The sequence below is a fragment of the Polyergus mexicanus genome, unplaced genomic scaffold, assembly GCF_030449975.1.
Source record: "Polyergus mexicanus isolate NDT 795.1 unplaced genomic scaffold, iyPolMexi1.0 SCAF_4, whole genome shotgun sequence".
Classification (NCBI taxonomy): Eukaryota; Metazoa; Arthropoda; class Insecta; order Hymenoptera; family Formicidae; genus Polyergus; species Polyergus mexicanus.
Window position 1 is genome coordinate 3,873,798 of NW_027223324.1, and position 10,538 is coordinate 3,884,335.

The 10,538-nt window shown below is 34.5% G+C and overlaps 2 protein-coding genes across 2 annotated transcripts; both read right to left on the reverse strand.

Annotated features, from left to right (window-relative positions):
- Window positions 1-164: 164 nt before the first annotated feature.
- Window positions 165-2,500, reverse strand: LOC138932290 (cilia- and flagella-associated protein 157). The gene is made up of 5 exons (XM_070293964.1): window positions 2,167-2,500; window positions 1,833-2,104; window positions 1,574-1,727; window positions 615-1,164; window positions 165-545 (listed from the first exon to the last, which is right to left on the reverse strand). The coding sequence occupies exons 1-5, from the start codon at window positions 2,286-2,288 to the stop codon at window positions 411-413; spliced, it is 1,233 nt and encodes a 410-aa protein (XP_070150065.1). The 5' UTR covers window positions 2,289-2,500; the 3' UTR covers window positions 165-410.
- A 311-nt stretch (window positions 2,501-2,811) lies between these two features.
- Hrd3 (HMG-coA reductase degradation 3) lies at window positions 2,812-7,698 on the reverse strand. Its single transcript, XM_070294087.1, has 6 exons — window positions 6,194-7,698; window positions 5,863-6,110; window positions 5,310-5,789; window positions 4,917-5,145; window positions 4,366-4,772; window positions 2,812-4,289 (listed from the first exon to the last, which is right to left on the reverse strand). The coding sequence occupies exons 1-6, from the start codon at window positions 6,714-6,716 to the stop codon at window positions 3,858-3,860; spliced, it is 2,319 nt and encodes a 772-aa protein (XP_070150188.1). The 5' UTR covers window positions 6,717-7,698; the 3' UTR covers window positions 2,812-3,857.
- Window positions 7,699-10,538: the final 2,840 nt, after the last annotated feature.

The window sequence follows — 10,538 nt, forward strand, 5'->3', positions numbered from 1 at the left end:
AATTTCGAATTTTTAAGATAGTGTTGCGTACATTCGCGAATGTCGATTAAAAAAGCGCGCGCTTTTTCTCTTATGCTCTTCTGCAAGGTGAAAATAAAAGGAAAGAGTTCTGTTATTCTAAAGTTTCAGACTCGATTTAATCTATCTGAAATTATGTCGTATAATTCAATACACATTTTATACCATTCTATTCAAAATAGAATATTTTCTGGATAAGAATGGTGTAAAATACATTGAAAATATTATTCTATTGTAATTTTTATAAAATATTTGCAAAAATTAAATATATTAATCTATACATCTTTTAAAATTTTAATTAATATGAGAATATTATATATATATATATACTGTGAAACAATATAAAATTATTCCACGCTATACAAGGCGTGTTATAACGTATTGCACTTCACTTATGAATCATCGTCTTTGATTACATCGGAATTATTATGCTTTTCCAGGATATTTTGAAGCGAATAAATAATCTTCTGTTTCTGATCGGCGCCACATGAAGCACAAATATCGCTCGTGCAAGCATCCTCTTGTAACTGAAAACAAAAGTTCTCTTATATTGTACCTTATATCCGCGTGTATATATAAAACGATAAGAGATATACTTGTAATGCTTCCAGGACGCATCGTTTGGCTTCTTTCAGAGTCTCATTCAATTTATTGAACTCCTCGCATTTAATCCGCACTTCTATCAGGACTTCTTCCCTGGCTTTTTTCGTTTCTTGCAATTGTCGCTCGAGGATCTTCACCTTCTGCTCCGACGCTTCGCAGATCACCTTGTATTCGCTCATCAGTCGTTCGTAATTGTTGAACCTAGCGTTTTCTCGTTGCACTCGCCCGTATTCGAGGACCGTGTCTATGTGTTCCTGGGCAAGTTTGTGCATCGCGCGCTTCTGTCTCATCGCGTCGTTCATCGCGATTTTCGCCTCCGTCTCGAATAATTCGCACTGTAATCTGAGCACGCAATCGTTATCTTTGCACTCCGCGCTCTTCGTTTCCAGGTCCTCGCAGACCTTCAACATTGTGTTTAGCTCGTGATTCAACGCGATATTTCTCCTGACCGTGTTGCGCATCATATCCGCTATACGGATGTTCGTCGCCTCCTTGAATTCCTGAGCGAGCTGCTTTAATCGTTCCTCCATCTCCTTTTGCATTCTATAAATGATGTGCAAAAAGTATTCGAGTCTTAAAAAATAGTCAAACTAGAAGGAAAAAGGTTAATTTTTCTCCGTTTATTACAAGATTACTTAATAAAAATTTTTTAAGCGATGTTTAATTATTTTTTCATAGCATGTTATTCAAACATTATACACTGTAAAAAAAAATGACTAAAACTTTAGACAAAGCAGACACACTATCTGAATTTTCAGATATACTTCAATTTTCAGACACGCTCTTCTGAACTTTCAGAGAAACAATTCTGATGATTAAGATGACAGATTGTCTGAAATTTCTTTTAAATACCCAGATCTGAAAATTTAGACAAAAATGTGTGAATTTGTAGAAAATTTTTTACAGTGCAGATACAATGATAAATCGAATGATTGATCGATAAATTATTAACTTAGCCTTTGCAATAATAACTGATTTCTCCGTTTCGTAGAGTGTTGTTTTGTGCGACTCTTCTTGTTTCGCGATTTGCTCCTCTTGTACCTCGAACTTGTGCATTAGATCTAAGCGGGCTAATCTCCAGTCTTCTAAAGCATTCAGCTTCCCGGCTAATGAAAAAAAAAAAAGTAAAACGTGTAGAAAAATTACAATACACTTTATTTATTAATAATAATTTTTCCATTTGTTCATATTCTATCCACGACATATATTACCTGCGAGTTTCACCTCCGCGCTTAAATTATTCTCCATAGTACGATATTCAAGCTCCATCGCGCTCTCTTTCTTCTTGTATTCGGCCTGTTCCTGCTTTCTCAATTCCTCCAAAGCCAATAAACGTTCGCTCAGCTCTCGAGACTCTTCTATCTTGCCCTCCAAGTTTCGTTTCAAGTGTGCCACGACGTCAGATCGATCCTCCTTCAACTGCTCAAACTTCTTCGTTAGAACCTTTACTTCGTGTTCGAGTTCTTCATTTCGACTACGCAGTCTTAAAAGAGAAACGTATATGATTAAATCTGCAAGATGCGTCATTCTTATTCTCGAACATACCGCGACAATTGTTTATTGTTGTCTAGAATTTGCTGTTCGTAGGATAAGGTTTCGCGTTCGTTCAAACACTTTTTCCGCACTTTCTTCTCTTTCTCTCCACGTTTCTTCTTTCTTCTAAGCATCTTGATATCATTATCCACTAATTATGCGTCATTGTATAGAGTGCTTGTCAAAAAAATTTTCTTTTTACAACTTTATGTTTTGAACTATGAACTATGTCAAAGACATATCGTCAAGTCGAAATTTAAAGATCGAGTCAGAAAAGCTTTTAAATTCGATCTTACAACTGTATTGAACATTATCTCCACAATATCAAACGTCAACTTCTGATTTGATATGTTTCCATTTGTATGTTGCCATAGTAAAGATAACGAACCAACTCTACACTACAAGAAAGAGTATATATAAAAATATACAGGTATATGTAAGGTATATACAAATAAATATAATGATTAATAGCATTAATTAAAATAATACTATTCTCATACAATATTTATAAATTATTACAAAATAAGAAAATATTAATAAAATATTAACTAATATATAAATAATAGATAATATTTATATACACACAGAATATTCCAAATTGATACATTTTTTAATATCTTTTTTCCATTAATAATTCAACAATGAAATAAAGAAATAAATATGTATTTTGGTTTTGGTCTTTCCCAGCAATATCGTAAAGTTATCACAAGTTCTGGTATATTCCTGTGTGTATAATGTAATAGAACAATGCAAGTTGCAAAACAAAAATATGTAATAAAAATATCATCACTTAACATATTTATCATTATCACTAAGAAGTTTTGCATACAAATCAATCTGCCTGTGCGATCACAATCATTTGTATAACAATATATCGCTGCAGTATCGTGCGTATCAAAATTATAATATTCTTTGGCAATAAAACAATTTTATTAGATAAATAATCAACAACTTTTTAATTCGTATTTATATTACAGCAATGTTTTATAATGTCTTAATATGTGTTAATATTATGTGTGTAATCTATGGTAATTATAAATTTGTGTCACTGAAGAAAGCTATAATTGATTTAATAAAATCATCACAAAAAACTATATTGCTGCAAAAACACCACTATCTAATAATATATCTTTAAAAAAGTTATATGACATATGGAGTGAATTTGATTATTATGTTTCGCCGAAAGAAGAAAATCAGTTGTTTCTAATAAACTTGTTCGTTTACAGATAATACTCCTATTCACACGACATACATTGAGCGTAGTAATGGAACATGATAAACTAGAAACTAAGCTCAAAGTCCGTGTATTAATTAATTAAACATACAAGAAAGTTGTAGAGCTAAGCCAAGTAAAAATTACCAATTATATCAAAGACAGCATTATACGATCCTCGACAATTTAAAAGTAAATTATTTCCAATAGTCTAAGTGTTGGAAATAAATTACTGTGATACACACATTTAAAATATTCATATTGTGAACACGAGGTTGTTTTATCTGCATCATCAGAAAGACGAATCATATTATCAAAAATGATTTCCCGCGCGCGAATACGAATCTCTTATAAAATTCTTTCCAAGCTTAACCTAGAAAAATCTATATATTTATTTATATATATATTTATGTATATATATATATATATATATATATATATATATATATATTTATATGTATATGAGATATAATGAATGAAAGTATAAAATTTAGTTAACAGGAGGTCTCGGTGGAGGAGGTGGCTGCGGTCTGCGGAAGTATATAATAAGACTAAGCATTCCTGTGAGAAATCCGATAAGATATAGATCCCAGTTTTGTCCCAGCAATTCATCCCACTTATCCAATTGATCGACCAAACTAAATTCTTGCAAGTAATCGAGGCTAAATAGGAAGGAAAGTTTGATCAGGGCTAGCGCTACAGGTATACGGGCGTCGGGACTAGCATCCGCGGCTAAATCGTAACATCGCTTAGCTAAATGGCGATCTTTCGCTAAACCTAAACCACGTTCGTGCATGTATCCCAAATTGAACATGGCCTGAGCGTTGTGCTGTTGCTCGGATGCCGAACGATAGTGACCCGCGGCGGCCTCATAATCGATTTTCGTTCCTCTGCCGTAGTAATGCGCATCGCCGAGTTTTACCTGAAACAAAATAAAACGTTGAAAATGTGCAAATTTCACCCACACATCTTTATTAGTAAAATATAACGATCTATACTTGTGCCGCAGAGTATCCTTGAGCGGCAGCTCGCGCCCACAACGCTAAAGCTCTAAGTAAACCTTCCTGTTCCGATAGAACATCGGTCTCTTCTCTATCCAAAATAAACGCCGCGTTACTTTGCGCGACCTCGTAACCCATTTCGGAAAATAGAGCATAATTCAGAAAAGCTTCATTTATTCTGCCGTCCCTGTAATCGTTATGCGCCATCATCAATTGATCGCTCCATTTTCCTCTTTCGGCAACGTTTTTCATTAATTCTACAGCTGTCGGACAACTTCTCATCATTCCAGTACCAGTTGCGTGCATCTGAGCGAGATTGTAATATGCCAGCACATGGCCAGATTGACTGGCTAAACTGAAATATTTATTTGCCAATTTGTAATCTCGTTTGACACCTGTACCGCCTGAAATATTTCAATTCAAATCTTATTCATATCGGTCAACGATAAATAATTATCTTATATAAATGGCAGAATGATCACACACACACACACACACACACACACACACACACACACACACACACAGATGTAAATTATGATTCTTACTAAAATACATATTGCCCAATTGCAGTTGTCCATCGACCCAGCCTTGCTCTGCAGCTTGACCGAAATGATGTAATGCTTTAGCAGTATTTCTCTCTACTCCCATTCCATATAAGTACATCAGACCCAATCCGCTTTGACCTACTGGATTGCCTAAATCTGCAGCTTTCTTGAAATATTTGTATGCCGTTTCATTATTTTGCTTGACAATTTCACTTCCTTCTAAATAAATCTGTAAACATGTATAAATTAAAAAAAAAAAAAAATAAAATAAAATAATACAATTATATTTCAGAGCAAATAGAGAGTAGTGTGTCAATATGTAATTTTATACATGTAGCAAATAATCTCATGTCGCCAGATATATCTAAGCATCGTTGCTTTAGAGTTCGATACCTTTCCAAGGAAAGCCATAGCGACTGGATTGCCAGCATCAGCAGCATGTTGGAAATATTGTACAGCCCTTTCGTGATCTAAAGGAACTCCTCTACCTCCTTGATAATGAAGCTGACCTAGTCCGACCTGCGCCTGAGTGTCACCCTTCTTGGCTAACAACTGATAATATTCTATTAAATCCTGATCGAAGATTCCGGAACTGTATCCTGGATTTTCATGTTCGTCCAATAATCGAACACGTTGGACTACGGGGCCGCCGCTTAACGACACTTCCTCCGCGACTTTTTTCGCCACTTTTCGATAAAAATCCAACGCTCGCTCGCAAGATGCTGGTGTTGTTACTCCTGCCCAATGACGATATCCCATAACCATTTGTGCCCGAGTATCTCCACCAAGAGCAGCAACAGTATAATGAAGCAAAGCTTTTCCTTGAGATGCGTTAACGCCTCCAATACCAGTCGCATATAAAAATCCCATTCCCTATACAAATACACAATTGTTGACTTAAAAATTTTCTAAGCTTAATATCTCATTTACCATACTATGTATATACCATATGAGCAGATGGGAGTCCGGTGTCTGCGAGCTCTTTGAATATTTCAAATATACTAGGTATATCGTCGATAGATACTCTCAGAGATGCAGGACCCAAACGAGATCCAAGTAATCTTGCCCACGCCAATATAGATCTAGCTTCTCGATGGCCCAATTTGGCTGCTTCGATAAGCAATTCGTAACCCTCGGACTTGTTAGCACGCATCGCATTTAAGATATTCTGTGCGTTCTTGAACAATTGCTCGGCTGGAAAAGATCATTACTTTGTAACAATGGAGGAAAGTATTTCTGCGATCAAAGTAAAAAATATACTTTGCTTTTCGACTTACCTGTCTGTTGTTCCGGCGACAATGGTTCTTGGATCTCTTCCTCGAGCATGTCGAATAGTTCTTGATTTTCCCAAGATTCCATATCCTCATCATCGAACTGCCTCCCATTTATAACCAGATCCGGATCCTTCGTCTCGGCTATCATAGTCTTCATCCATACATTATTTCTAGTCCCCGGAGGATTTTCCAAGGTCTCTTTGCTAGGACTTTCCAAGGTTTCCGTCTTGCTCTCCTCATCCTTTCTGCCAACTTGCTTGCTAATCTTCTCGTAAATCGGATCGGACGCCGGTACCAGCTTCAATATTGTATCGCGCAAGACGCTCAGCTCGTGCAGACGCTCGAATGCATTCTCTATGTCTTCGACGGCGGCCTCCTCCTCCGTCTCCTCCTTGGAATTTGACTTTTGACGCGTGATATCACCGCGCTTCTTCGAGCCATTCTCCGATTCCGCGCACAACGCGAGCGACAGGAACGCTAGGAACAGCAGGGACAGCAGGGACACGGCGCCCTCGTTGAACTTCATAGCTCGGTGAAATTCTTCTTTTTTTTTTTTCTTCAACACGACTTCTCACATTACAAAACACCGAATGCCGGTGACCTTAGCGTGCTCATCGCCCCAGACAGGCACGCGATACACAAAATGCGCGATTGATCGCACATATGTATGTACATACGTGGACATTCGCGAGAACAGTCTTGCCTCTTCGACCAATTACGTCATTAGGACACGTCAATACACATCTTTCCACTCGTGTCAACAAAAACAAGACAGCCGCAAGAGAAAGAGACAGACTTCCCGAACGATATAGATTTGATCTGTCGCGCTCTCCACGAATCGTATACGTTATGTTATGTTACACCACGCGGGAAAACATCACTCGCCGAATCAGCTGTTCGTGCTAAGAGCGATCGCCATGATAAACGCCCGCGCCGCCTTACAATCGAGCACGAACGCGTATTACATATGACGTTTGTTTACACCACGCAATTCTAACATCGATTGATCCATGGACTATGAGATTATGCGACGAAACGAAATATGTACCTTGTATTCTCGGATTGGAATGTTAATGTTTCCGAATATTGAATGTTCGCCAGAAAAGAATAGAATACGTGAGGGAGAGAGAGAATTGTGGGATGTCAAATATATTATAGATTATAATGGAGAGAGATAAAGAGAGAAAGGGGGGGGAGGGAGGAAATATTTTTTTTCTCTTCTTCCTCGGAATCGAATCGCAAGGTTGTCTCGATTGATCGAGAAAAAAAGACACCGAATGGAGTTTATAGGTTATGTGCGTAAAAGTATTATTCGTGAGCTCGATGAAATTGCGAGGAAATAAAAATGTGATTCTTTTCCGGGAGATTACGAGAAAATAATCATCTTAAAGCGAACATGTGCGCGAGAGATGTATCGAAGTATTAGAATAACTGTATTGTTTTTGGTTACACTGATTACTCGAATCTTTATCTTTGCTCGATTGCCATGTTTTATCTGGTCAGATGTATCCACAATGGCTGCGTGTGCGTTCAGGAGACACAACCGTTGAGCAGCAATCGTACGTGATTGGTTCTTACTTCTAGAACCAACAAATCAACGTCGAGTGTTGACAAGACGATGCTCAACAGTTGTGTTTCCTGAACGCGCCCATTGATCCAATCGTAGAAAAGGATATATAGACGCTGGGTCATATTTCAGCATGCGCATGCGCACAACGAACATTTATTCTACTCTAGAATGAGACACGAATATCGTCTACATGGTAATATTTTTGAGGATTCTCGAGCTCCGTTAGCAATATAGGAGTATTACATATATACGCTGGATAGATAAAAAAACATTGACTTTATATGTATTTTGCGAATTGTAAGAAAAATAAATAATTCGCAATCATTTTCAATGTTTTTTAAAAGCTGCCTTATATCGCTATATCGTTTTTATCGCTAAATAATATCCGATGAGAAATGTTTCTAATTTTGATGGATAATATAAAAAGAGACAGAGATGCATCCAAAGATATGCATGTCTCTTTCTAACTCTGGCCCCGATTTTCCATAGATCCGTACCAAAATTAATTGCGCTATCTATTTGCATTATTATAAATCAATATATTATACATTTTGCAGATTCGAGTTATTTTACGGTACAAAAATGTGCGATACGTCTCTATAAGTATAAACAAATGTAAATGCTGCACGTTATTTCAATTTATTGCTCGATATACGAATTCGTATATAAGATTAATTTTCTCGCGGCGTATTTTTTTTATTATTTACACGCACAAACATTATATTCTATCCATGTTGATTTATCTTAATCAATGAAATCGAATTAATTTGATCTTTTATAAGAGATATATTCAGAATCATAAGAATATATATACAAGATCGAATATATAATATATTTCGCTTCTCGTATATCTGACGACAAGTGTGTATCCTTACAAAGAGGAGATAATTGCAACGTTAAATTCTCTAAACCTTTATTAAAAATTTACAGATTAAATGTACAAGTATTATTAGTAAGATGGTCAAAAGTGATACTAAAAAATAATCTGGTTGTACTCGGCAATTATTGTATTTTAGGACTTACTGGACAGTCGTGATAATTTACCAGGATGACGGTTTTCCATTCTAGCTTATCAACAGTTAACAGTTGACGAAATATAAATATATCTCTAGTTTTATTATACGTGTGATTATTTTCAAGATATAAATATCAATTTTCGCTAAATTATCATCATCGATATTTGTCTTTAGATTTTATCGTTATAAATAAAGAATAAGGACGATTCAATAGAAAATTTGTAATTTGTAAAATGATGAACTTTAAATATCATACATTATATTTAAGGAGTATATATTGACCCTCTCTCTTCTTCTTTCGAAGCAATTTAATCATTCCTAAAGTATTAATGAGACAAAGTTCATTGTACGAAACGTGATAACTTCAGCTACTTTATCTAATCGGCAATGTGTTTAAAAAAACACATCAATTTGGCGTATATATTTTAAGATACATTACAAAAATAATAACGATAGAATTATAACAGAAAAAGAATACCGACGAGAATATATTCTCGTCTGCCCAGTAAAATTATATCGGATAATTTATAAATACTCTCTATAAGAAAGAGAGAGAGAGAGAGAGAGAGAGAGAGAGAGAGAGAGAGAGAGATTTATCTTTCATATATGATAAGAATTTTACAATATGTGTGTAAAATTTGTTACTATCGTCATTTATAAAAAAAATTCTGTCAAGAAAAATGAATATTATATAAAAGATTATTCATAAAATATAGTTTATGAAATTACATCAATTAAGAGCATATAACATATTTTTATAATTCATATAATATATACACATATATATATATATATATATATATATATATATATATATATATATATACATACACAATATATATATACAGAATGTCCCATTTTAAAGGACCCACTCAAATATCTCAGAAACACTGCGTTAAATCGAAAAATGTTTCAAACAAAAGTTGTGTGGCTTCAAGGGGGCCATCAGATGGTGACAATGATTTGACCTTGGAAAATTATTTGAAGGTCATGTGAAAGACAACTTTAAAATCTTAAATAGAAACCCCCATTTTTTATTTAGTATTATTATAGCTGACATCGAGAGCTTTCCAAAACACTATAATAAAATATTTTTTTATTAAGTACTTTTTGAGTTATTTTATATTTTAATCTGACATATTTTGATATAAAAAATAAAATATTTTGTAAAATATTCAGTTTCCGATAATTTTACCGTAATACTTCTATGTACAGAATAATAAGACAAATTAATTAGTGCCAAAAAAAAACAAATAATTGTTTAAAAAAATACATTGTAAATAATTTTCTTAAAAACAATTTTTTTTTATACTAATTGATTTGTCTCATTATTCTGTATATAGAAGTATTACGGTAAGATTATCAAAAACTAAATATTTTACGAGATAATTAATTTTTTATATCGAAATATGTCAGATTAAAATATAAAATAACTCAAAAAGTACTTAATCAAAAAATACTTTATTATAGTGTTTTGGAAAGCTCTCGATGTCAGCTATAAGAATACTAAATAAAAAATGGGGGTTTCCATTTAAGATTTTAAAGTTGTCCTTCACATGACCTTCAAATCATTTTCCAAGGTCAAATCATTGTCACCATTTTATGGCCCCCTTGAAGTCACACAACTTTTGTTTGAAACATTTTTCGATTTAACGCAGTGTTTCTGAGATATTTGAGTGGGTCCTTTAAAATGGGACACCCTGTATATATATATATATATATATATTCCTAGCATCGACATTAGACTATAATAGAAAAAGAA

Coding starts and splice junctions, on each gene's coding strand:
- LOC138932290 (XM_070293964.1), bottom strand. CDS start 2,288: ATGCTTAGAAGAAAGAAGAAACGTGGAGAGAAAGAGAAGAAAGTGCGG. Junction 1,165..1,573: donor GTTATTATTGCAAAGGCTAA/GTTAATAATTTA, acceptor CATCATTTATAG/AATGCAAAAGGAGATGGAGG. Junction 546..614: donor GCGTCCTGGAAGCATTACAA/GTATATCTCTTA, acceptor TTTTGTTTTCAG/TTACAAGAGGATGCTTGCAC.
- Hrd3 (XM_070294087.1), bottom strand. CDS start 6,716: ATGAAGTTCAACGAGGGCGCCGTGTCCCTGCTGTCCCTGCTGTTCCTA. Junction 6,111..6,193: donor GTCGCCGGAACAACAGACAG/GTAAGTCGAAAA, acceptor GATCTTTTCCAG/CCGAGCAATTGTTCAAGAAC. Junction 4,773..4,916: donor ATTGGGCAATATGTATTTTA/GTAAGAATCATA, acceptor GAAATATTTCAG/GCGGTACAGGTGTCAAACGA.